General features: G+C 50.0%; 1 protein-coding gene and 1 non-coding gene across 2 annotated transcripts; both read left to right on the top strand.

The window, feature by feature from the left end:
- The first annotated feature begins 115 nt into the window (after positions 1 to 115).
- On the top strand, positions 116 to 26,217 carry LOC108402828 (sodium/potassium-transporting ATPase subunit alpha-4-like). The gene is given in 24 exon segments (XM_073222037.1): positions 116 to 226; positions 1,723 to 1,747; positions 1,750 to 1,860; positions 1,863 to 1,924; positions 2,486 to 2,599; positions 4,290 to 4,424; positions 4,708 to 4,825; positions 4,906 to 4,908; positions 7,487 to 7,752; positions 9,164 to 9,380; positions 9,597 to 9,678; positions 9,815 to 9,977; positions 12,637 to 12,829; positions 12,965 to 12,991; positions 12,994 to 13,133; positions 16,290 to 16,426; positions 16,805 to 16,955; positions 17,256 to 17,424; positions 18,702 to 18,856; positions 18,999 to 19,122; positions 20,375 to 20,538; positions 23,277 to 23,389; positions 23,497 to 23,598; positions 26,163 to 26,217. Coding segments are annotated over 24 exon segments (2,937 nt in total).
- Positions 10,810 to 10,916, top strand: LOC118973498 (U6 spliceosomal RNA). The gene has a single exon (XR_005062874.1). It is a non-coding gene; the product is annotated as a U6 spliceosomal RNA (small nuclear RNA).
- Positions 26,218 to 27,619: the final 1,402 nt, after the last annotated feature.

The following is a 27,619-nucleotide window of genomic DNA, read 5'->3' as shown; positions in this document are numbered from 1 at the left end:
CACGCCCAGGACTGGTTAAAAAGCCCAGGTGTGACTGATTCTGCGGTCTGATGACCTAAAGCTGAGAGCTGCCCGTGGGGGCGTGGGAGGTGCTCCCCGGCGGGGCGCCTGCCTCATGAGCCGCCGGGCACCCCCGGGAGTCCGGGCCTTCCGTTTGTCCTCTCAGGATGATCACAAATTCACCTTGGCAGAGCTGAGCACCAAGTATTCCGTGAACCTGACAAAGGTGAGTGACGACCCCCCGAGGGAGGCAAGGGGCCTTGGGGACTTGCAGGCTTCCTGCACGGACGGGGAGGTAGAAATCAAGCCCCCCAGCTTGGAGTTCAGGGCCTTACCCCTAACCTCTGCCCCGCCAAGCTCCACCGCGTGCACTCGGAAGAAAATGCCAACGGCCCCCAAGAGTTCAGCTTTGCTAAGAGAGTGAGAACAGCCTACGGCGGCGCTCCTCGGACCTCCGTCTTCAGGGCCCCTTCACACTCTTATAACTGATCAAGGACCCCAAAGAACTTTTGCTTATGTGCCTTACGTCTGTCTACCTGTATTTACTGTATTAGAGGTTAAAATGGAGAAAAATCTAAAAATATCTCCCAACTCGTTTAGGAACAAGGGCAAACCCATATCATATTAGTAAAAATAATACTTTTATGACAAATAACTATGTTTCTAAAAGCAAACAATGCTGTGGTATTTTACAATTTTACAAAGCTCTTTAAGGTCTAGCTTTTTAATAGAAGACAGCTGGATTTTCATATAATTTCAGCATTCAATCTGTTGTCATATCGTGTGTCATGTAGCCTTTGGAAAATGACACTGTACATTCAAGGGAATGAGACGGAAAAAGGCAAACAGTTTATTATTATTATGTTCGACCTTATGGGCTGCCTGAAAGGGTCCCCAAACAGCTCCTTGAGAACCACTGGTTTAACTACTATTCCCAGTGCCAGCACCGGGGCTATAACTGCCAATACAATGGCCACAAATGAAGGCCCTCAAACTGTAAGGTTCTCTTCTAGAATTTCTCCATTGGCGAGGTTTCACCTGGTACCAGGGAGGAGCATTGGAGAATTGTCTCATATTGGTTAAAACTGTATGCTTTTCAGGGGGAAGCTGGTGAGTACTTGGTGGGGATTAGGGAGAGTTTGTTTTACGATTCTCTGTGGGTTTCACTATCTCTTTCATGGAGAGGAAAAAGCGTACAAACTTGTGAACGAGGCAAGCGTGAGAATCTGTGCATTCACAAATTTAGTTGGTATTTTTTTCCTACTTCTGTTAAAGAATCAAAGTGTGAATGTCTTAACCCACATTATATATTGTATCTCATCATTCCATTAGCCTTGCCCATCATATTATAAACTGTTTTTTTATAATGATCTCCACTACAATTGAAGCTCCGTTAGGGTCGGGACTGTTCATACTCATTTTGGTTCCTACCATGGTACCAGGCCCAAGGTATGTGTTCAAAATGGTTTGTGCATCAATTCATAAACAACAAATCCTTCTTATGTAAGCATGCTATAATAAACATCCCTTCTATAATGTTAATTTTCACATCCCACTTACCTAGGAGGAACTTCCAGACAGACCTCCAGACAGCTTCACTGGCCCCTAGTCCCAGCCTAGAGGGCTCTAAAGAGTAAAATCTGAGTTTTGAAGCCAGGTTCCCCTTTACTGTAACTGCTTCACTTGTTATATTTCATCCATTCCTTTTTCTTCTCCACACAGGGCCTTAGCCCAGAAAAGGCATGGGAAATCTGAATTGAGACGGACCCAATACACTTACCCCACCCCCCACCACTCCAGAATGGGTCAAATTCTGCAAACAACTGTTTGGTGGTTTCTCCGTCCTGCTGTGGACTGGTGCCATCTCTGTTTCCTGGCCTATGGCATCCAGATATATTTCCACGAGGATCCCACCAAAGATAATGTGAGTCTTCAACTGCTACAGCCCAGCCCAGACCCTGTAGAGCACCTGATATTACTTCGTTCAGCAGCCTGGTGCCCCTGGAGTTCTCCAGTCCAAATCCCTAGTGTTCCCAGAGTTTTCTAAGGGAGCCCCTGGTCCCTCCTAGTTTCCCCAGAGAGCCATTGATTCCGCCCCCTGAGATACATGGTTGTTCGCAGAAGACTTGCTCTCCTTAGATCATCTTCCTGACCATCAAAGCGGTCTGCAGTCCCCTTTCCAGAACTTCTCTTTATCTCCTTTCTCCCCGTCTCCCTCACTATCCATCCCACACCCCACAAATGGCTTCCTGGAGAGGAAGGCGCAAGCTTTCTCCACCTGGGATGTTGCCGGCCCCTCACCGTAGCTCAGGGTCCCTTCACGGGGAAGTCCTGCCTCAGTCTCTCCTCAGCCCCTGTGCTCTCCAGCTTAGGCCTGTGGTCCCCTCCACCCGGAGCAATGGCCGTTACCCTTGCAAGCTGATTTTCTGAGGAGGAAGAGGAAGAAAAGGACCTACTGATGGGCGCTTTGTTTCCCCAACGCCAGCTGTTCCTGGGCATCGCACTCTCTGTTGTGGTTATCATCACTGGCTGCTTCTCCTACTGTCAGGAGGCCAAGAGCTCCAACATCATGGAGTCTTTTAAGAACATGGTGCCTCAGGTAGGGTTGGTGTGGGAGGAGCTAGGGAGAGGCGGGTGTAGAGTGTGGGCAAATGCACAGTTTATAAGTTCCCTGGAGAATTCCGTCCCCTGGTGAGTGAGCTTAGAGAGCCTGGTGATGTGGGGCACGTTCACTTAGATTTGCTCCATCAGGACTTAAAAATACCCCAAGCATGATGCATCACCTGCACAGAGTCTGGTCGAGAACGCATAACCTGAATCTAACGGGCACAATCTGAAACCCGAAATAAGAACACCCGGTTCCCACAGAGGTAGGGGGCAAAGAGGGTTGGGGAGGGAGGACTCTTCAGATGCCAGTGACCTTAAAGACAAAGAACATCCGTGCAAGTAAATGTTTCAGATTAAAGGAGGCTACTGACAATGAAATGCAATACCTGGCCCTAGACGAATCCTGTGCTGGAGGAGAAAATAATTCTTGTAAAGGATATGTTGGGTCAATGGACAAAACTGAAATAAAGACCGTAGATTAAAGTATTGTGTCAGTGTGAAATTTGCAAAAATTGGTAACTGTATTGTGCTTATTTAATACATATATATGTTCATTTTATATATATGGTTACTTTATATATGTTTTAATATATGTGTATATATATATATATATATATATATACACATATATATATACACATATATGTATAAAAACCCTGAAGTTTGTAGAAAGAAAGATCACAATGTACGTAACTTACCCTAAAAGAGTTCAGGAAAAAACATGTTCATATACACACACATGCAGAGAAGAAGAACACATGACAAACCAGTGGGGTAAAATGTTAACAGGGGAGCCTGGGCACAGGTAATACAGGGGTTCTGGTTACAATTTTCATTCTTGCAACTTTTCTGCAAGTTTAAATCATTTTCAAATAAACATCTTTAAAGTGCCTGGAACTAATATGACAGTAGAAAGAGGTTCCTAGGCACAGAACCAGAAACTTGGAAAGGAGCAGCTTCCAAAATTCCCCAGCCATGTGATCATGTTCTGTCACCACAGGATCTTCTCCTTTGGCATCAATATAACTTGATTCCTTCCTCGAATAAGAGTTCTGGGGGAATGTTTTGGTAGCGTGAAGTAGAGTTCGGAGGCTCTCAGTTAGGTTTTGCTGCTAACAAAGCACCCCAAAACCTCATGGCTCAAAACAGCAAACATAGCCTTTCTCACAGTTTTTTGGCTGGGCTGCTCTTCTGATCTGGGCTGACCTTGGCTGGTGCTGGATGGTCTATGATGGCCTCATGTGTGTGTCTGCAGCTTCAGTGACGTGACTGGGACGTGGTGTTCCCTTGGTGTGTCTTCCTCCAGGAAGCTAGCTTGGGCTTGTTCGGTATGGTGGCAGAAGGGTTCCCAGTGACAGCTGGGCAAGCCCCAGTGGGCAAGCACTTTTTAAGCCTCTGCTTGTACATTTGCTAAATGTCCTATAGGCCAAAGCAAGCATATGGCCTAAGTGTAGGGTTGAAGAACGAAACCTCCTCTCTTCATGAGAAGAGCATCAAAGTCACGTTGCAAAGGGCCCTGCAGGCAGCAATGATAAGAATTTGTAATCTACCAGAGAACTTCAGGAATGATGTACAAAAGGGGAATCAGAATAAAGGGGACCAGGAACAGGAGGTTATAGGCCAGGAGTGGGAATGGGGGAAGCCAAAAGCTTTGGAAATGACCCTGTGCTGTCTTCCCACAGCAGGCTCTGGTTATTCGAGGTGGAGAGAAGATGCAGATCAATGCACAAGACGTGGTGCTAGGAGACCTGGTAGAAGTGAAGGGGGAAGACGGAATCCCCTCTAACATCCGGGTCATCTCTGCACAGGGATGTAAGGTGTGGTGATGTGGGAAGCAATGGGAGGGGGCCAAGTGTGGTCTTAGGGCACTGTGCTGATCGGGGCTCAGTTAAAGAAAGTATGATCATATTATTCAGAACCTGGATCATATTATTCAGTGCAAATTCAGGGTTAGAGACAGTAAGGTGCTGGTATCAAAATTTATGTTTCTCTCTGCATGTCAGTAACAATGATGTTGGTAGCAGATAAAGATGTGTCATCGTTATAAGTGAATCTTCGTTCCCATGATCACTTCAAGACCCCTCCTCTCTCCCATCCCAGGTGGACAACTCATCCTTGACTGGCGAGTCAGAGCCCCAATCCCGCTCCCCTGAGTTCACCCATGAGAACCCCCTGAAGACCCAAAACATCTGCTTCTTCTCTACCAACTGTGTGGAAGGTGAATATCGCATCATAAACAGACTCGATTCAAAAACAGAAATTGAAACAAAGATTTCAAGAACTCACTATCTTCTAAAGGTAGTAGGGTGGGTGACAGCTGGTTCAGCAATCTAGATTCTCCAACACCCATAAACTGTGTGACCTTTGGTGAAAGGTCAGGCCATCATTTCTACATTTGCACAGTGAGATGCTAAAAGTCACTACTCTGTAGATTTTTATGCAGATTAAATGAGAAGATACGTATAAAATGCTTAGCATGAGACCTAACACATTGTAAGCATCCTATAATCGTTAGCTGTTATTATTCAAGCTAGTGAATGAACTATGCTCTCTGAGCTGAAAATTGCACAGAAAGAGGGAAAATTATTCAGCCCTGCGAGGTCATTCTCCTGAGGTAAGCCTTAACTTCTCACTATTCCAAGATGGGTATTGGCACTGGAAAGTTGAGTTACCAGAGGTGCCGCTCACACCTTGACTTTGCTCCAAGAATCTGGGGCATCCTTGAACTGGGAGGCCATTCTGGCTGAGGTGGTAACAACGGACTTCATATCACCATGTCAACGTCTCCTTCATCCTTCCCCCTCACAGAGGCCTGCAAGACTTTCTGGGACACACATGAAAACCATTATTCATGCTTAAGAATAAATGCTCAAGTATCTAAGCAACAGCTATTTTTAATTGAATGCCTACCTAATACTTGTCCAGTGCTACAGATCTCTGTGATTCTCACAGCATTATACAACAAATATTATCTCCATTTTACACGTGAACGACTAAGGCCCAGAGAAATTAAATGCAGTATCCAAGAGCACAACTCAACAGAAAAGAAGCAGGTCAAGGATCCTAAGGCAGGTCTATCCCCAAGGCCCCTGCTCTTTCCACAGAACTTTCTCTAGAATAAAGCTAGCTAATGACCTCTCTGGCTGTAAATTATTTAAGCTGAAAATACCTTGGGGGATAAGAGTAACATTAAGACTGAAGAAGAATCCAACTAGAAAATAGAATCATGTATGAAAATACAACCTTTTTAAATATGGACAGAAAGATGCGAGTTAGCAAACTTCCTCCAAAAACACTACATTTCAATTATTAATTTTAGAAAGAAATTTGCTCAGATTTGTCCCTGCAAAGTAGGTTTTCATCCATAAAGTATATGCTGCGATAAGGGAAAAAGCAGGGGATGGTCATCCCTCTGAGAAACAAGGGTCTGGCTTGAATGGAGGAGGCCTTAATAGGAGCGGGACCTAAGATGTGGCCAAGAGGTGGAGCTTGGGTGAATGAGCTCTGACCTGTCACGCTGAGGGGGTCCGGTGCTGTGCTGTGCCTCACACAGGGACGCATTCCAGAACTACTCTTGCACATGACACCCATCTGCCCCATGCGCTCTCAGACTCATACAGCTGAAGGTGACCTTGGAAATGGGCCACCTGCTCTGTGTCACCACATTTGTGGAGTTGCCAGACTAGGACTACCCCTCCTAAGTCACATGTGTGGTTCTGCATCGGTTCTTCTAGAGACCCTAGATTCATCTACATGAAGATGCCTGCCATGTGCCCAGCCAGGTTCTAGGCTCTTTTAAACACATTTAGTCCTCACAGCTTTGTGGGTACCTTCATCCCATTTTACAGGTGAGGTAACCTGAGTCTCAGAGGGTTTAAGTAGCTTTCTCCAGGGCAAAGAGGGGAAATTAGTATGTTGGAAAGTTGAATTTCCGGCCCTGAGTCTTTCTGATTCTAAAAAAATAAGTGTTATTCCTGTAATATGTTGCTTTTCTGGGAGATATAGACTGTGTCTTGAATGTCAGCCGTTAAGGCAAAGAAGGAAGGATTATCTGAGCAAAGAACTTTATCGGACCCTCCTTTCCAGCCACGGAGGTGAGTGGCCTGTGCCGTGTAGGTGTGTAAAGTCAAACATGATGTCCAAGTTCTCCTTCGGCTGGAGAGAAAAGCGCAGAAGCCCAGCTGTTACACTTGTGTCACCCAGCAGGGGTCAGACTGGCTCTAGCCAGCCGAGCTAGAAGGGACGTCCGGTCGCGCTGCGTTTCTCAACCTCCAGCGCTGGGGACGTTTGGGCAGGATAATTCTTCGTGGTTGGGTGAGAGGAGGCCTGCCCCAGGCAATACAGGACGTTTAGCAGCGCCCCTGGGCTCTACCCACTAGACGCCAGCAGCAGCTGCCCCCCTCCTGTGCTGTGACGACCAAGACGCATCTCCAGACATTGCCAAGCGTGCCCTGGGGCAGGGCAAGGTGCCCCTGGGTGAGGCCCACAGGGCTAGGGGATCAGGGGCCGTTGGAACATAAGGCTCTAGCAGAAGGGTAACCATCGCGCCTGCTGATCTAAGCTATTCAGCTGCTGGGGGCAGTGGAAGTGTGTGGGCAGTGGAAGATATTTAGATGAAGCGGGTGGAAGACCTTCTTGACAAGGGAGGCAACCAGGCCGTGAAACCAGGTATCTCTGTGTCTCTGGAGAGCTGTGAAAACCCTTCAGGGGGTTTCAGGCTAGGAGACCCTTACCTGTATAAAACCGCAGTAAGAGGGAATGGAACATAATACCCCCTCAGGGAGCCTGCTTTCCACCTTGTTTTTGACCACTGACAGCTCTCTCTTTGTAGGAACCGAATCCTACAGGCTTCCCAATTGAGTCCCCCCTACACCCGCAGCAGCCCAGGGCGTTGTGAGTGCTACCGGGGACTCCACGGAGATGGGCCGCATCGCCTCCCTGACGGCAGGCCTGGCTGTCGGCAGGACGCCCATTGCTGTTGGGATCGGGCACTTCATCCATCTGATCACAGCAGTGGCCATCTTCTTGGGCATCTCTTTCTTTGGGCTCTCGCTTCTCCTGGGCTACGGCTGGCTGGAAGCTGTCATTTTTCTTATTGGCATCATTGTGGCCAATGTGCCTGAGTGGCTGCTGGCCACTGTCACTGTGAGTAGCCAGGGTGGAGGGTGGCCTCACGGCAGACACACCAACCCAGAGAAATGAACATCAAGGACAGGGTGTGCTGATGGCAACACAGGTGTCAAATCGTTCGGCCTCCGCATGACCCTAACACCCTGCACCCATATTTTCTGGTGCCTTTTCTTTCTACTCACTGAGACAGGACGACTTCTGATGGAGAAAGCATCAGGTTGTAAGTCACCAGGAGTGAGTTCCAGTCCTGGGTGTATTGGCAGGTGAGCTTGGCTGAGTCGTGTAATGTCTCCAGGCCTCAATTCACCCATCGGTGCATGGAGGAAGAAGAATTCAGAATTACACAATACCATTGGGAAGAACTGCAAAGCCCATATAAATCCAACCTCTCAGCCGTGCTGAATATCCCGTATAAAATCCGCAGGAGGTGATGATTGTCCCTAGGCACAGGCGCCCTCTTTGCGTCTGTCCATGTCAGCGTTGGGCTGCTCCCCCTGGATGTCATTGTGTCCAGTGGAAATATGATGCCCGGTTTGGTCCCAGTTTTCCCATCTCGAGAAATACAAAACAAGTCAATTCTCCCTCTTCTGCAAACTACCCTTTAGTGTTCGACAAGTAGCCATCCTGTGCCCCTGAACGTTCCACCTGAGAACTGAAACGGTCCCTTTTGCGTCGGCCATTCCTCACATGGCACACTCTTCCTGATCCCCAGCTTGGCTGTACCCCAACTTATCGATATCCTTCTTGAAACAGACATGAGAATAATTCTCGGGGTGTGGTTGCACTAGCACGAAAACATCGGGACTGGTGATACGTAAAGAAATCAAACCTCATGATTAGAATTCTGTACTTACATAACCACAGCTGAATTAGCCTTTAAAACGACCTTGCTACACTTGAATTTATGGTCAGCAAAAATCTGACAGTTTAAGTTATTTCTCAAGTCCTTTCAGTTCTGCTCTTTTTCCTTTTTGGTTTCATTATTCTCTGCTCTCCATTCTTTAATTTTGTTAATGACTAGTATGACCCACCTCCACACACACACCACAGTGAAAGGTTAGCTATCAATGTGGTTCCTGGAGAGACTGGGTTTGAGAACAAGGTGGGACCTGAAAAGAGGCTGCTGAACGGAGAAGATGCGAGGATCACGGGAGAGCCGAGGATTCCAGGGGAAATAGGAGATTTCTCTCTGTTACCCTGGGGGAGGGAAAACCTCTTTTTCTGAAACTCTGCCAGAAAGCACAAACCAAAAACCACTTTCCTAATTTCCTTCACCACAGCCCCAGATAACATTTCCAGCAACCCAAGGGAAATAAGTACACAAAATGAAAATAGCAATAAAAGCGATCTGATTTCCCCAACACAATGTGGTGTGAGTGGCCAGTCTCTTCTCCCCACCTGTTCTCTCCTCTCTCCGTGGCCTTAGGTGTGTCTGACCCTGACTGCCAAGCACATGGTCCACAAGAACTGCCCCGTGAAGAACCTGGAGGCCGTGGAGACACTGGGCTCCACGTCCACCATCTGCTCAGACAAGACGGGCACCCTCACCCAGAACCGCAGCACCCTCACCCAGAACCGCATGACCGTCGCCCACCTGTGGTTCGATAAGACCATATATGAGGCTGACACCAGCAAAGAACAGACTGGTGACTAGTGGTGCTGGTGGGCCAGGAGGGGAGGGATCTGGGGGACGTGATGAGTGGGTTGAGGGGGAGAGGGGAGCCTGGTCAGAGAGAAGACAGCTGGGGAGCCAGGGGAGGTGTGATGGGCATGAAATGTCTACTCGAGGGCTGAGTGGGACGGGAATAACTCCTGGCTTTAAGGTCTCCTGTTCCCTGCTCACAAGTCTGTTCTTTCTGCCTGGAATATGTTTGCCAAGGGCTCTGAGACCTGGGTTATCCTGGACAGAATCGCTGGCCTCTGCAACCGGGCTGACTTAAGGTGTCCGGCCTAAGTGGATGGAGGGTGCCTCCGTGTCTGGGCCATAACCTGCCTCTCCCAAAAAAATCTCCCCCAGGCCCTCCCTGCTGTCCCCCTCCTTGTCATCGCGGGCAAGCCGAGGTGCCTCGCTCCTCAGGCTGCTTGCACAAACCCCACCCTGGCAGCGGGCCACGAGAGGCGATGCTTCCGAGTCGGCCCTCCTCAAGTTCATCGAGCAGTCTTACGGCTCTGCGCAGGAGATGAGAGAGAAAAGCCCCAAGGTGGCAGAGATACCCTTTAATTCTACCAACAAGTACCAGGTATGGGACAGCAACGGGAGGAGAATGGGGGGCAGGGAGGGGCTTGCCATTCCGGGAGCTTGGCCTTTGCCTCCAGCTTCACCTCTGAGCGATGGAACAGACACAGTGGCTAGCCAGCATCCCAACTAGCAGGAAGGCTCACCTGACGGACAGGTGCCAGGAGGGAGTAGGTGACAAAGGAAGAGGCCGTCAGTCCCGAGCAGAGCTGCGGCCATGCCATTCATGGAGAGAGCAGGTCATCTGCCGTGTTGGTAGGGAGCAAAGGCGGGGTGGGAGGGTGAGCGTCAGGTGTGAGTCACGTGCAGCCGTCAGGGGGCATCCCTGTGGCCTCGGCAAGCTTTGCCGCTGCTTCCCCGAAGCGCCTTCCTGCACTAGTCACCAAGTGGTCCCTTTTGGTCCCTGCCTGCACTTCTAGCAGCTGCCCTCAGGGAGTGAATCAGGGGTCTCCAGTATGTTTGTGACATTTTTCATTTCTCAGGAGCATTTTGTCCATTATCCAGGGAGCAGTGACAAGAGGAGACATGCTGAGCGGGGGACAGTGGGGGCACTAACAGTGAGACCACGAGAGGGACAGGAAAGCCCATGTTCCTCTCCCAGGAGACTCCCAGCATCCTCTGAAGGGGGTTATGGTGGAAAGCAGGGGCTGCACCCTTGCCCCGACTGGGGCTCCACCAGCTGGAGTTTGCGTTCTGCAGGGCAATCGGGATTTGCTCAGGGGAGTGGAATTCTCCAAGTTCACACGCTACCATAAAGGTCAGATGTTCAGGTGTGGGTAACAGAGAAGAAATGAGACCCCCAGTTTTGTTTTTTCTGCCTTAAAAAACACATCATCATGCTCGTTTCGGCAGCACATATACCAAAATTGGAATGATCCAGAGAAGATTCGCGTGGCCCCTGCCCAAGCACGACATACCAACTGGGGAAGCGTCCCGCATTTTTCTATTTGAAAGTTGCTAAATAATAGATCTTGGAAGTTTTCATCACAAGAAAAGAATTGTAACTGAATTAAACCATAATAACAAAGCTATGTAGGTTTTTAAAACCCCAATCACCTATAGTTTCACACTGAACACCGAGCAAGTAAGAGTTAAAGGAATAGGTCCAGAGTTTTGTCTCAACTGGCTTTCAGTCAGTGTAATAAGATAGGTCTCCTAGGCTCAAACTGAAAACTGATTTCTACTTTTTTCTGACAGTTAGTGGCCTCACTACCCAGACAGGAATTTTGCACTTGGCGGGGCCCAACTAAAGCCTATGACTGGAAAGAATTCGCTACCTCTCTCTCCACATGATTCAAAATAAAAGCAAAATATGTCCACGATATTTGTTGGAAGGTCTAACAAAGCAGCAACTTTCCCCAAAATGACTGTTAGTGCCTTTTCTCAACTATTGACCATTAAGTTCAAATGGCAATTTCTTCCTCTGTAGATACCACGTGTGCTCCACCAGCCCACCACCAGCCAGCTCTTGCAGGTCCTGTTTGGGGGAGGCACCTTGGAAAACATCCGGTTACTTTGCCTCCTGGTGGCCCTAAAGAGCTTGCCATTAGGGTACTGGGCTCGGGTCCACATGGGGTACAACAGCGCACTGGTCGTCGTCTGCAGAATTAGTGTCACTTCTCTGAGACTGAAATGAAAGGGAGACGATTCTCTGTTGATGTTACCAGATTTCTCCTTTTTGTGAAACTGTCATCTTCCATCAAGATGTGATTTTTCTGTGACCAAGTTACTAGCTTAAGTAGGTCTTGCTATTATCTCCAATAATCGCCAATAATAGTGAACGAATCTTTGTTAAGCACTCAGAGAATTAAGCCTTTAAAAACCTTTTACAGCTTTTTGCCTAAATGACTTAAGGGTTTCCTGCTTAATTGCTTAAGCATATTTTGAGTCTATTTTCACATTCTTCCCAGTTTTTTCTAAAACTCACCTCATTTTACACAGTTTTCCCACCCTGCTTATCCTTCCGGGCAGTGCAGGCCTCCTCTGCACCAGCGCATCACCTTTTAGGGTGCTGATTTTGTTACCGACAGGCTTCATGGCAGGAATTTCCTGTTGTTCACGTCACAGGAGGAACCCCGTAGATAGCTCCTTTTCATCGATCAGAGATCAAAGGGAAAATGCAAAACCAAAATTGGTCTTATTCTCTCCCCTCCTCAGGTTCACTTCATGAATATGCCCTCCCCTCCCCACCACACCACCCGACCCTGACCCCACCCCGTGCCATCCAGGCCCTCTCGGGAGACAGCAGCAAGGGGACTAGAACGACTAGCCTAGTTCTGAATTGTGCTTCACAGTTTTCTAAGTGCTTTTTGCAAATATTACGGCTCATAAAAGCCCAATGAAGTTGGCAATGCAGAACCCTCTATATTTTATCAAAGGAACCGTGGTTTTGAGGGGTGAAACCGCCTCACCTGAGGTCAGAGAGCTCTCCTGCTGGCCTGGGAAAGCTTTTCCTGCCAGTCTACCCTGCAGCTTTGCCAGCCACCACGTGCTTTCTGCTCTCCAGGTGGGGAGGAAGCTGGGGAAGTGCGAGCACCTGGTTCTGCCGTCACCTCCCAGGCTGGCGGAGAATGGCCTGGACACCCCACATGCAAGTGTCAGCAGGCTGGGGGGCCCGGGGAGCAGGAGTCTGCCTCCTTCTGGAATCTGCTTCCCCTCCCTAGATGTCCATCCGCCTTCAGGAGGACACCTCCCAGGGCCACGTGCTGCTGATGGTGAAGGGGGCTCCCGAGGGGATCCTGGAGTTCTGCACAAGTTACCTTCTGAAAGGGCAGAAGTGCCCAATGGATGACGAGATGAAGGAAGCCTTCCAGAATGCCTGCTTGGAGCTGGGAGGTCTGGGGGAACGCGTGCCAGGTGAGCGGCTGCGGGAGAAGCCTTTGAATGGCATCAAAATGGTTACTATTTGTGGGGTGGAAAATGGAGGATGCTGGGGTGAGCGGGACAGGGACATAGGCAGCTGAATGAAGACCGGTCCCTTCTGCTCTCCAGGGTCCTGCTTCTTGAATCTGCCAAACACTCCAAGGGATTCAAGTTTAACACAGATGAAATCAATTTTCCCATGGATAACCTTTGTTTCGTGGGGCTTGTGTCCATGATTGACCCTCCCCAAGCTGCTGTGCCGGATGCTGTGGGCAGGTGTTGGAGTGCAGGGATTAAGGTAAATGCTTTAACACCTCAGAGCGCGCCCCCAGCCCCTCCCCCACCCCTCCCCGCCCCGACCCCGTCACAAATTGGAGAGCAGTAGAAAGCCTTGTATAGACCAGGTTCTTAATAATCTTGGTTGAATCAAATTGATTTCTGCTTCCTTGACCTTATGATACTTAATCTTACGAGAGAACCTAAACATAAGTGTCCTCTATTGTTAGAATCTTGTCTGGCATCGATTACCAGGGGAGCTTTAAAAATCTGATGCCTAGGCTACACCCCAGACCCATAAAATTAGCAGCTAGCCTAACAGACTATGTCCAAGAATAAAAGTTAGAAACCAAAATGAACTGGTGCAAGAGTGAAACCCAGCCGCGGAGCACACCCAGAGGGGAGATGCCTGTCTGGTCAAGGTGGGCCTAGGGCTTCCTGGGAGAGCAGCAGAGTTCCTCTAGTTCTGGGCTGTTCCGTATCCCACATTTCCCAGTTCAAGACTCCTGTACATCTGCAGTGTTAGCTACTGACTCCTTCCCTGCTCAGGCCTGATCTTCCAGATCCCAGGCTTTGGGGGTGACCCATTAGATGGGGGACGGCCCTGGAGGTGTTTGAGGAGAACTAGCGCTGGTTTTGCTGCAGACCTTTGCTGGCAGCTCGTCTGGGGGCCCCCGGGGGCCATGCCGAGTTCAGTGACTGGTCCCTAGAGTGGGAACCAATGAATCGATGTAGGATACTATTCTGGGTGAATTTCCTAATTACTACAATATGTTTGGGGTGGTAGAGCCCTCTCCAGAGATAGCTTTATTACAACACACCTGCCCAGGGTAACCAGCCGATCTACACATTCCCCCAAGGCTCTACAAGCTACCACACCGAGTATGGGAGATATGAAGAAAAGGGGTTCGTTTGCATGTTCTGAGCTTTGACTGTGAGCTCTTAGAATGAGGAATAGCGCTGTGGATATAGTCCAAAATTCACGTCCCTGGATTTTTATGAATTCGTGTTTAGCAAGGAGTCAGAGTTGTGCCTACAGGCGGGGAGGCCCAAAGAGGGAACAAAGGGGTGATTTCAGCCAGGGTGCCCGCCGGGTCAGGGCGTCCCAGCCGGAGGCGCAGCGAGCCTGTGAAGGTCTGAGGAGGACCCTGGGGCCTGGCCTGAAGCAGGCGGCCTGGTGCTTTGGGGCCAGTCCTCGCTCTGGACCTAGGTTTACATGTCTCCTTGTCATTTCTTACTTCTTCTGGATCCTAAGCAGATGGACATTTGGCAGACCTGGGGAGGAGTTGGGAATCACCCCCTTTTCCCTTTAGGGAAGTTTGGCATCCACACGATGCCGTCACTCACGGAGAACAAAATGTGATGGACGTACAGGCAGTTGTCCCATAAGGCAGGCGGCAAACATTTTACAAGAAAATGGTTATGAGACGGGTTTTCCCAGGTACAGCCATGTGCTCAGGCTTTTGGAATAGATGTGATTTTTAAAGACTAAAATAAAGGTACCCGATTATATGTGCCCCTGACTGGGGCTCTCAAGGGTACACTAAAGATACCTGGCGCTTGCTGTGAAGCTGGCCTCCTCTAAGAGCTGCAGTGAAGCAATGAGGGCCTGACATAACAAGTGCTGGGGGGTTTCTCTCTCATGGGCTCAGTCTGGAGGAAGAGGGGACGAGGGAACAAGAGGGCAGCTTCAAGACCGAGGAGGACCATCAGAGGGACAGTCAACACCGAGAAGCTGAAGATGAAATCCCTTTAGTACTTGCCAGAGGCCAGAATGATCAGGCGCCCTCTCCCTCCAAGCGGACCATTCTCTGTGGGACCGCACTTGTATTACACGTGTGCAGCTCAGCGCTCCATGACCCTGGGTCCTAGAACCCCCTCTTGGGGTGATTGACTTTGTTTTTACTTCAAGCCTGGCATGGAGGTGGCACTGCCAGAAACTCCACTTGAACTGTCAAGTGGGGCTGGGCACTAGGAATGCCTCAGGATGACACCACACCTGTCCCCGTGGTGAGCCACTGGAAGCTGCCAGGGCACTGGAGGCCAAAAGCCTTCACTGGGGGCTCAGTCTGAATCACACCTGGAATCTTCTGATGCTCCAGGCAGCTCCCTCCCAGCTCCTCCCCAGGTCCCCCTGGTGCACAGGCCAAGCCTGGTGAGTGCCCCACACCTGAGCCAGGAGAAGGGAGGCCGCTTTGCTGAGTCCCTAGAGACCACAGCTGAGTTACGCTTTGCTGTCTCCCTCCTATATGCCTGGGGTGCTGCTATGGAATGAGGAGGCCTCACAGGAAAACTCCTTCAAGGCTTACTTCCATGCCCTGAGGTAAATAGCCTGACCTTTCTGGGTCCTCCGCTCCCACATGCAGCTGGACAGCTCAGTCACAGTTTCCTTTTCCCTCCCATCAGGGCCTGAAAAATCGTGTCCTTGAGGGCACTTGGGAACCCCGAGCAGTGGTTCTGGGAAGCCATCTCCCTTCGTTCCTTCACATGGAACTGTTTGTCAATAACTTCCCATGTGTGAGGCGTTGTGCGAAGGCAGGGAACCTAACAAGGAGTCAGAGCTCTCCGCCCCGTGGGGGACATGCAGACCAGCCATCTCCATGCAAAGCAGAGCTGAGTGCCAACACACATTAGGACCAGAGCGCTAGGGAAGCGCAGAGCTCGGGCACCGGTCCTGGGGGAGGGATGGGATGGGCACAGCTGGTACCAGGGGCCCAAAAAAGGGCCAGATCCAGAGACGCAAGGAGGCAGTGGGAAGATGAGAGGCGGAGTGAGGAGTGGAGTGTGCCTGGACCGAGATGGAATTTTGCTAGGCGGATGGATTATTCCAGATACTTGTTTATTGCCACTTGTTCCGTGTGTAGGTGTCTGTCTTTGAGCTTCAAGAAGCATAATACCTCTGGAGCAATTAAATGAAATTCTGAATATAGTAATACACCTAAATACCTGATTTATTCCCAGGAAACCTAGAACCCAAATTGTCCCAGGTTTCATGGTCTCGTGGCCCTGACCTGCTCCCAAGGTTTGAAGCCACAGTAGCAAGATTTTTATCTATAAAACATGTTCTTGGAAATGAGCGACTAAAACACCTGTGTAATGAAAGACCCAATATGTAAGCTCTTAGAGAGAGGGGAGCATCCGGGACCTCTCTGAAGATTCTGCTTCCCTTCCAACCCAGGTGATTATGGTGACAGGGGATCATCCCATTACAGCCAAGGCCATTGCCAAGGGTGTGGGCATCATCTCAGAAGGCACGGAGACAGCGAATGACGTTGCTGCTCGGCTCGACGTCCCTGTCAGCCAGATCAACAGCAGGTCAGACCCCTGAAGAACTCAGATCTGCCACTTTTTTCCTCTGGCTTTAGCCTGCGCCACCCAGATCCCAGGTACTAAAGTTCTTGGAGACGTGCGGGGTTTACTTATTGCAAAGTAAAATAGTTGGAAAATGGCCAGTGACTATGTCAGTGGGTTTTCAGAAGCAGTGGGAGAAATAAAGGGGCAGAGAAAGGGGAAGAGTGGCTGGGGCAGAGGGAGGGGATGCAGTGTCAGTGTGGGGATGGTGAATGGCCGGGGACAGTGGAGAGATGGGATGGAAAGCGGAGGCAAGGAGGTGTGGTAAAGGTTGGTTAGAGGGCACCAGGAGCCCCAGGGAACTCTGACTCTGAACTAGCCTTTTAAAATTCTTTCCTTCAGGGATGTCGAAGCCATTGTAGTGCAGGGCTCAGAACTAAAGGACCTGAACTCACAGCAGGTGGATGAGATCCTCTGAAACCACAACGAGATTGTGTTTGCTCGGACCTCCCCTCAGCAGAAGCTCATCATAGTAGAGGGATGTCAGAGGCTGGTAAGGGACACAGAGCAGCTTTGCGGGATGTGGCATGGCCGAGCCCCAACCAAACAGAGGTCCGCGTGGGCTGGGCCAGGGGAGACTCCAGGCAGTATCTCACATTGAACCCCAGAGGTGGGCATCAGTCTGGGGGCTCCCTGAGAGGGTTAACATCTCGGGAGCAGGAGAAGGAAGGGCCAGGAGGCTTAAATCAGGCACGGTCGCATCAGGAAACAAGGGACGAGGCAGTCACACTGACCTCTGGGATCGGTCCTGAGTCTGACACGGCCGATTCTCACTTCCTCTGCTCCTCCGCAGGGCGCCACCGTGGCGGTGACCAGCGACGGCGTGAACGACTCCCCCGCACTCATGAAGGCTGACATCGGCATCGCCATGGGCCTCGCCGGCTCCGACGTCACCAAGCAGGCCGCCGACATGATCCTGCTGAACGACAACTTCGCCTCCATCATCACAGGCGTGGAGGAGGGTGAGGACGCAGGTGCCAGGGCTGGGCCTTGACCCTCAGACTCAGTTGCGAGTTGGTGTGCCCATTGCCTGACCTCCATGGCCCTGTACGGACTGGGAAAAATCACTGTATGAAAAAGTTCTACAAATTTGATTCTGCTGGTACTTAAACACCACTATCAGGAGCCCTTTTTTATGAGCATGGAGAAAAGTCCTGATTTCTAGGGAGACTACAGCTCCTGGTATAGCAAAGCATCTTCTTTCTTCCCTCACGGAGGTTTGGAGACTCAGATGGGTCTATAACAGTTCCAAGATGTAGCCATACTCCAGGGGTGACTGTACGTCACGATCTCAGGAGGGCCCCCTAGGAAACTGTTGCCTGAATGACAGCGACATAGCAAGCGCAGCTGGAGGCTGATCTATGAATTGACTGCATGAGCCAAATTAAGCACCCTGTTCCTCAGAGAATTCTGAAGACAGTACGCACTGGTGAATAAGAGAACCCCAGAATTCTGCACCCTAGGCTCCCTGCTTCTTGCCTGGGGCTATCTTACCGAATCCTATGGCGGTCGGCATTATGGTAATAGTTATCCTTTAACTGAGACCTAGTATGATCCTGATACTTTGCTCAGTATTTTGCATCCATTCAATCCAAAACATTTTTCGAGCACCAACTATGTACCCTGCAGTATTCTGGATGCTGTGGGGACCAAAGAGACACAAATCCCCAGCCACTGTAACTTAATGCCTAGTGGAGCAAGACAGACAATAAAGTAAGTAGCATAGCATATTAAAGGAAGATGGTGCAATGGGAGAGAAATCAGAGCAAGGAGCACAGTTTTGGAAAGGATCGCCAGGGAAGGACTCGGGCCATCTCGCGAGGCAGGAGGAATGCAGCTCAGAGGTGAGAGGTGCCCAAATTCTCAAGCTAGTTACGCCAGAAAATGGGGTTGACCCTAATTCCACTTCAGCCTTAATCTTCTAATGACTTTCATATTGGCACTCTTAGACATCCCTAAGTATTAACCAGACCCAACCTTGCTTAATTTTCAGAGATTAGATGACATTAGCCACGTTGAATCCGAGAACAAAGAGCGTGCAGACGCGCCATACTAACAAAGCCTGGCTTTAATTCATGGTCACACCATGTGGAAACAAAACTGGGGCCCCCGAGGTCTAGGACCCCCAGACCCTTTCTTGGACCACGACACTGCTTTGTAGTGGTCCCTGTCCAGGGATTGGCTTGTGGGAGGTGTGCCCCTGCAGGGCTTCTCACAGGAGGTTCACTGTCCCCCACAGGCCGCCTCATCTTTGACAACCTGAAGAAATGCATCGCGTACACGCTGACGAGCAACATCCACGAGATCACCCCCTTCCTGCTCTTCATCGTCCTCTGTATCCCCCTGCCCCTGGGCACCGTGACCATCCTCTGCATTGACCTGGGCACAGACATGGTGAAGGCCGAGTCGGGACCTGGCTCGTGGATCTCCTGTGCGATGGACTGGGGAGCAGGACAAACCTGTGTCTAGGGAGAGGGACTTCCAAGCTTCCTTCCGAACTTTGTGTCCCCTGTCACCCCCGCACGCCATCCCCCAGGTCCCTGCTATCTCCTTGGTTTATGAGTCAGCCAAAAGTGACATCATGAAGAGGGTGCCCCATAATCTGAAAACTGATAATCTGGTGAACCGCCGTCTCATTGGCATGTCCTACGGGCAGATCGGTGAGGCCAGAGGGATGAGGAGGGAAGGGGATGGGCCGCCCCTGCCCGGCCACTGGAGCCGTCTTGGCTGGAAAGTCAGGGAGAGATTTTCTTAACGACCAACTGTGCTAGGCCCTGGGAACACAAAAAACCATTCATCTCTAACCTGCCCTTGACTTGCAAGTCCAGTCAGGAAGGAATAAACACACGTAAAGTGATAGCATCTTTCCAAGTGCCTAATAGTAAGTGTGGACAGGACATGCTGCAGAAGGACAAAGCGAGGGGACCCACCAGTCAGGACAGTCACACAGGCTTTATGGAGGAAACAGGACTTCAGCTTGGTGTTGAAGGTGAGGCTCAGACTGACAAAGGTGTGGCCAGGTATGCGGGACCACAGCAGGGCGGAAATTCACAGAGCTCTTGAGCAGTGAATAAACCAGGGGTGGAGCCCTTATTCCTGATAAAGGAATAGTGGAAAATAAGGCTGGAAAGACAGGTCACATTTGTATTGGGGCCAGCCTTGCAAGACATTTGAGAGCCATTCAGAGTCTTTGCTCTTGAGCTGCCAGGTACAACGGGGCATTTCAGAGGGTAGGGTTGAGGGGCAGACAGGGAAGAGACGGGACAGGGGAGACCATCCCAATATCTGGGGGAGGAACAACACAGATTTAGAAGCCAGACCTGTATTTGAATTCCAGTTTCACCAGCTACTACCTATATGACTCGGGACAATGACTGAATCTGTTTTCCGTTTTCCCATTTACAAAAGGTAGATAATAGCTCATAACTGCGAGGATCAAGGTCTACAGCGACTTGCACGGTGTACATTTCTGTAGTTAGTAGGCAAACATTAACATCAGCTACTGCTGTGGTCCATGCATAGGGGATGGAGGTGTTGGCTAAGGAAGAGGCCAAGGGCACATGGGAAAGATGTGAGGAGCAAATGTGTCAGAGGAAATGGAGAGAGGGGAGTCCAGCAGCCTCAATGGGGAGCAAGAATAAATCTCCACTGAAGTCTTTTTCAGTTTTAAGATTTTACGATTCAAATATGACTCTGGTTAGAGCTCAGAAACAAATGTTAGGGCTTGGAGGCAAGTCCTGTAGAGATGATGGGCTCATATCATTGATGGCAAGAATCTTCAGCATTAAAACTCTGACACATACCAACCCAGCCAGGGGCAAGTCCCAGCCACCCACCCCTCCTTCCATGGTCTGCCTTTTGAGGTCCTTCTCTGAACCAGGTTCCCCAGTCCTGTGACTCTGTCACTCACAGGCATGATCCAGGCTCTGGCTGGGTTCTTCACCTACTTTGTGATCCTGGCTGAGAATGGTTTTAAGCCTTTTGATCTGCTAGGCATCCACCACAGCTGGGAAAATTGGTACTTCAGTGACCTGGAGGACAGCTATGGACAGCAGTGGGCGAGTGAGATGGGAAGGGTAGTAGATGGGGACCAGTGAAAGGGAAGAAGTGAAAGGAAAGAGTGGGTTTAGCAAACACTTGAAGGGTGGGAGAATGGAGGTGCCGGATGGCATAGGTGCTGCCTCGTCTCCACTCCCATGTGAACCTCTGACTCTGGACCCCAGGCTCCTGTCCCATCAGCAAGCATCCACCCCGCGCCTACAATCACTTCATTTCTGTTCGCTCCTACTGTCTGCTATCTGTCCTCACCTTCCTGGACCTTTTGGTCCCCTTGGACCTGCAACTCCTTTTCTGTCCTATCATGTTTTTAGGGCTGGTTCCTGGTTTTCCAGGTACTGGCCCCAGCTGTGTCCTCTTTCTCCTGTGTGCTCCCTCCCTCCATGGGAGTTTGAACTATATGTGACTTCAAATCTGAAAACCTATTTTTTTTGTACATCCTTTCCTCATGATTCTCAATTTTTTCAAACCCAGAGGATGCCTCTCTGTCATGGTCTTTCCTAAAATGCAAGAGGAATGAGGCCCAAACTGATGTGTTAAGAATTTTAGCAAGTATGCTCTTCGGTATCTGCAAACATCGCTGTCCCAAGTTCAAAGACAGTGGGAGATGTAACCCCAGTTATTGCTGGAATTGTAGCACCATAGACACATGGTCTATTATCGTCATTCTGTAAGCGAGGAAACTGAGTCTGGAAAGATGTGACAGGCTCAAAATCCCACCGTGCATCTCTGGAAGAGCTGGACTAGAATTCTGGGCTGATTCCTGCCTGGCACTTTACCACTTCACCATTACGCCTCCAAACCAAGCTAACTGCAGGCTTCTCAAAAGCCTGTTAAAATCTGGGCTGTTGCAAAGATGTCCCTCATATATACACTTAGCTTCTGCTAGCTGAGCCTCACGAGGCCGTCACATGTGAACGTTGCCAGCTACCAACACTACTTCAGGGGCCAATGATCCCCAAAGTCCTCATCACTGTGGAACACCTGTCAATCATCTCAATCCTCAACTCAGGCTCCCGTGAGTTTTATGTCTTGATAATATCTTCCTGCTGCCAAGATGCAGCTTGACACATATTTATTCAAAATGTATTAAAGGTAATTAAAATTAATTTGAAGTAGTACCAAATTACATCAAAGACATCTTGAGGTATTGCAAAATGGGTTGAGAACAAATTCCCTGAGGAATAAATTCCCTAGAGGTAAAGTCTATATACCTCTTCGACTGCTGTAATCTTAGATAATCCAATCCAGAGCTGCCCACCCAGGAAGCAGTCTACATAATGCTAGACGCAAGGGTAGCTCCTTCCTTTCCACATATCTCTCAGCATCAATTTCATGATCTCCACACACTCATTCATTCATTCAACAAATGTTTGTTGAGCATCTTCTATGCACCAGGTGTTGTTTTGGCCCTGGATATACAGTAGTGAACAAAAATGATCAAGTGACTGTTCTCGTGGAATTTATATTCCACTTAGGAGCAGGGGGTGCAAGGGGAGACAGATCATAACCAAAGGTATAGCAGATTGGGTTGATGGACTGTCAGTCCAAGTGGAGTCCAAGAAGTATTAGAATTGAGATACTAGAGCAGGTGAGATAGAAATATAAAGATAGTGGCCAGAGAGAAAGAGATGCTTGAAACAGAGATTACAGAGAAATTCTAGCTATTGGAAGGGCGGGTATCTGGAGCTTAGCCATGGGAGGAGCAAGCAGCCCTGACGCGGAGAGGAGGGCAGCACCGCTGGGGTAGACCGAGGAACGACGAGACCACGGTATTGGAGGGTCATCAACATGGATATTTAAATCTCAGAAACCAAGGACAGGAGCAGTGTTAGAGTGACAAGGGGTCAGGAGCTGCATTCTTTACGTGGTGACGGGAGTGGCCGGGGTATTGGTAGCTGAGCGCAGAAAGGGGCAGGGGTGGCATGACCCGAGGCACACGGACCTGCTGACTGGTCTCATTCTCAGTCCAGTGCTTGGCTCATCAATTTTCGGCCTTTGTTTTCTAATCATTTAAGGCTCTGTGTTTCCAAGTACAACTTTGCCCACATCCTATGAGGTTCGATGTGCAGTATCTCATTATTGTTCAGTCCCACATATTTCCAAACTCTTTATATGACCTACATGTCATTTATAAACCTGCGGTTTTATTTTTTTCACACATGAGCTTTCCCTTCAGTCTAATTTAGATGCAGCTCTTCTGGGTTCCCATAGCTTTCTGTGATCTGTTACTGACATAGTCAGCATACTGGGTCTTCCCCATTCAGCTCTACCTTCCTCATGTAACATGGAAATGAGAGGATGAATGGATGTCTCCTATCTGGTGGCCCCCCTTGGGCATTCCCTTCCCTTCCACATTCAGGCCCCCTTCCAGCCCCACCTTCCTTCTTGACCCATTTCCTCTGATGCTGCTAAGTCACACCACCTTTCTTATTAATTTAGCAAATATGTGTTGAGCCATACTCCATGCCATTCACTGAACTAAGCACATGGTGAACTAAGCGTATTTACAGATAAATCAGACTAGGCGTTTACCCCTGAGGAGCTCTCAGGCAGATAAGGAAAGGATATGAACAACTCAAAATAGAACAAGAAAAGTGGGAAGACAGAGATACGTGTAAGTCCTGCGGTTGTCTAAAGGCCTCACTCGGCCTTGGGGGCCAGAGAGGGGAGAAGCGACTGAGGTGTATCCAAATCCCTTCAGCCACTGCCTTCTCTGCTCTGCCTGCCCTCCCCGCGGACCTACAAGCAGTGGAAGGTGTTGGAGTTCACGTGCCACACGGCCTTTTTTGTGAGCATCGTGGTTATGCAGTGGGCTGACCTCATCATCTGCAAGACCCGCCCCAACTCCATCTTCCAGCAGGGCATGAGGTGCGTGCCCCCCACGGCCCCCACACTCCCCACCGCGCGCACAGGCCCAGCCCTCCCCAGCCCTCGCCCTCCTTATCTCCAGCACACCCTTCAACATTTCTTCCCAGAAACAAGATCCTAATATTTGGGATCCTGGAGCAGATGATCCTGGCTGTTTTTCTGTCCTGCACTCCCGGTATGGACGTGACCCTGCGAATGTACCCACTCAAGGGAGTAGGGAAGGGATGCAAGCAGGGGGGCCTCTGGGCGCAGGGAGAGTGTGTGCTAGGAAAGAAAGGTGTGTTTCACTCGTCTGTTTCAACGCTGCAACAAATGCATCTCACTGGGGAAGATGGGTGGCTGTGTACACAACCCTCCAGCCTGGCACATTTGCAGCCTTACCACACTTCACAGAGTGGCCTCTTCTGCAGAGCCATGTGTGGTATGGCTGTGCAGGTGTACATACTGCTCAGAGCTGAAGTCATCATGAAAATGGCCTGAGCTGCGTGTGGCTAATTCTGTCGTGCCTGTGCAAATGTGTGTGGGTTGTGCGTATGTGTGTGGGTTATGCGTATGTGTGAGTGGGCACACTGAGGTTTGTGCCGTCTGGTATCTTGCTTCGTTCAAGTCCCATGGTTGTTTTTGTTTTGCTTTGCTTTATTTTTGACATTAGTATATGCTTGTTGTGAAGAAATTCTATTAAAGATTTTCAGAGAAAAACCAAAGCCCACCTTCCCCTCCCATTCCTGCTACCCTCCCCTGCACAGGTAGCCTCTGTTAATGATTTAGGGTGTATTTTTCCAGCTCATTTTCTAGGCATTCACATGCCTTGCTCACCCTTCTGTCCCTTGCAGTGTTTTCCACAATGCTTTGTGTACTGCAGGTGCTCAACGAATATTTAACAAAAGACATTGGCAGTGTCCTTAGACACTGACAATTTCAGGTGTGAATTTCAACTCAACTGTGTAGTATTATGTGACCTTGGACAGCATGGAACCATTCTGAACCTCAGTTTCACCTGCCAGATTTCTGTAACACATACCTGGCAATTGTTGTGAGAATTATGCATAGAAATGTGTATAATGCACCAAGCATAGGAATGATGGGAGCTTGTCAATAGGAGCTTATTATTGTTGCTATTAGTAGCAATATATACAAAACAGTAGAGACAGTTGAGCATCTCCCAGACACTTTATATATACCTTAATCTTAAAACACATCAGCTAATATTGCAATCATTTATTTTGTGTGTTTATTTATCCTCTTTTCTCTGATCCCCAAGTTCCTTGAGATCTAAGACAGTCATGCCATCATTTTTATGTCCCCAGGACCTAACATGGACACAGAGTAAATAGTAGACACAGGATGATCATTGCTGAATGAATGGGACCATTTTATATAGCTGTTTATATTTGTTGGCGTGTGTGTGTGGAATGCACAGTGGTCTACACCCGCCCTGTCCAATCCAGTAGCCATTATCCTTATCCTTATCCTATTAAGCTCTTAAAATATGGCTAGTAAGAAATATGGTTAGTGAGACTGAGGAACCGAATTTGTAATCTTATTTAGTTCATTTAAAGTTAAACACCAAAGCAGTGTCAAATATTTTTCTATTACATAAAACTGTGCTATTCTTGTTGGGCTACCTTTTCCTTTAACCACTGACATTTAGTGTCTGACTTGAGATGTGCTGTCAGTGTGAAAAATGCTCCCTGGATTTCGAAGCTTGAGGATAAAAAGAAGAATGTAAAGTATCTCATTATCTCATTTATATTGATTTCATGTTGAAATGATAATGTTTTAGATACATTGGGTTAAATGGAATATATTATTGAAATTGATTGCACCTGTTGCCTTTTACATATTTTAATGTGCCTACTGGAAAATATTAAATTTCACTTGTGGCCTGTGATCTATTTCTACTGGGCAGCGCTGGTTTTGGCCATGTCTCTGCCATGCAAGGGAACAGATGTGGTTCTGATTCATCTCCTCCCCAGCGTCCATCTTCCTGGTCTCTAATTATAGAAGAGAGTCAGGAAGAAAAATTCCCCCACCTTTGCATTATGGCAGAGTGTATATATTCCCACACAGCTGGTCTCAGATAAACCCATCCTGCTTAGACAACCTCCCCTTTGTGGGTGCAAGGTCTTGAATGCCCAGACACAAAGGGGTCTCCCTGAAGGACTCCGCAAAAGGCAGCAGATAATCTCCGTGAACACGGCACGCACCTCAGGTGTGGCATCTGTCATGCTCTGCTATCCTGGCTTTTTATGTTTCTGTCTTGGGCCTCTCCTCCCGCCCCCAGGCTCCGCCCTCCTCGGGGGTAGGAACCAACGCCACACACCGAAGCACTCAGTTCCCACACACTGTCCTCTGCACCGGCCCTCTCTGGCCCCTCCAACTCCTGCCCCACTGACCAGTGCTTGCCCTCTACAGGTTGTTCTGATGGCTCTGTGCCACTCCCTACAGCATGCTTATCTTTGTCTACGATGAAATCAGAAAACTCAGCATCCGCCGTAACCCTGGGGGGTGGTCCCCAGCCCCCTGGCAGGCTCTGGCAGGCTCTCGCATCCCACCAGTTCCCCAGGCCCATCGCTTTTCTCCCCACCTCACTGCCTGGTCTGTGCTGTGCCGGGACCCTGCCCTCTACTCCAGGACTCCTCAGCCTGCCTGCTCTGTCCAAACCTCAGGGCCCTGTGCTCCACCTGCAGGCCCCCTACCAAGGGTACCCTTGGGCCCCTGGACGCCGCTCCCGCAGCCCACCCTTCTCACTCTGACCTCTTCTCTTCCACAGGCTGGCTGGCGAGGGAGACCTGCTACTGAGTGCGGTGGAGAAAGAGCTTCACTGACACAGGGTTTCCTGGGGGCTGGGGGAGTGGAGGGGGGGCTAGGAGTTGGGCTCATCATCTGAGCAGGGGCAGAGCTGCTAGGATGGACCGTCCTGGGTGAGAGGCTGGCGCTCCTGGGGCTGGCGTGAGGGCCTGGGGATGGGTGGGCTGAGGGAGCCCCGCAGGGAGGGCCGTTGCCTGTTGAATGAGCAGCAGATCTGCAGAGTAAATGTTCGCAGCGGCTCTCACCTGGCGAGATGCGTTGCATCTGAGGCTCAGAGAGAGAGGATTACTGTGACTGTCCTGAGATTTCACTGGGAGCCAGGCAGGGGAGTCTTTCGGGACCCACAGGTGGGGCTGCGCGGGGATCAGAATCAAGCACCCTCGCCCCTTAAGGGCTAGTCCCCATCCGAAAGCCACTCTCTGACTGAGCTCAGGGACAGAACAAGTCCAGCAGAGCTTGGAGAGATGGGAGGGGGAGAGAGGCGGCTCAGCCACCCCCTGCACAGGGGCTGCAGCACCCACACTCCGGGCTGCAGAGGCCTTATTTAAGAGGCCTCACCAATCTAAGAAGAACCTGAGGTCAGAGAGGTTAAATGACCTGAGACAGGGCACCTGGAGAGTGGTAGATGTGAGGCCGTGGCCCTCCTCTGAGGAAGGAGTGGTGGTTCCCGCCCTCTGCCCCTTTCCTCAGGGCACCTGAGCCCTGTCCCATCTCTCAGCCCATTTTTTCGGAATCTCTGTAGCCTTGACTTTAGGCAAAGTGCCCGCCCCCCTGTGCTGCAGGGTTCACACAGGGTGATGGGCATTCCCCCCCTAAAGCCTGGTCTCCGAGCCTGGGCCCAGGCGCTGTGCTAAGTCTCGGAGGTGAGGAGTCCTTCCTCGCCTGCCCGCCCTCAGGGGCGGCTCATCCTTCCTCCTCACCCACTCGCCGCTTTTGCTCTGTGAGCTGGTCAGCAGTCTTGTCTGTGGGCCAGTTCATTCTCAGGCCTCTTTCGGAGGCTGTGCCCAAAGCACACAGAGCAAAAGAGAAATGGCCTAGGAGAGCTGGGGACGCGCAGACTGCCCCCATAATGAAGCGCACGTGTTACGGATGAGCAGGTGCCCTGCGGTGGCGCAGGCATGCGCGCACCATCCACCATCCGCACCGCCCGCCCGGTGCTCTAGATGAGGAAACCGAGGCCTGGTTCCAGAACTTGCACTCTTAACTGTTGTACGACCAGTCTTAATGAGGGCTGGCCAAACATACAGAAACAAACAAAAGACAAAAAAATAGGGCGGTGGAGGGGTCTGGAGGATGAGAGGCCACGGGTGAGCAAAACAAAAGCCACAGCGAGGTGTTGCCAGCCACTGTCCCCTACACCAGGCGCCCCTCAGGGTGTCCCCTGCCTCCTCCAACACGAGGTCTCCTAGGGACAGGGCT

Source organism: Manis javanica, chromosome 14, assembly GCF_040802235.1.
Source record: "Manis javanica isolate MJ-LG chromosome 14, MJ_LKY, whole genome shotgun sequence".
Taxonomy (NCBI): domain Eukaryota; kingdom Metazoa; phylum Chordata; class Mammalia; order Pholidota; family Manidae; genus Manis; species Manis javanica.
The sequence above is the reverse complement of the archived record's forward strand: the minus strand, read 5'-3'. Positions and strand labels throughout refer to the sequence as shown.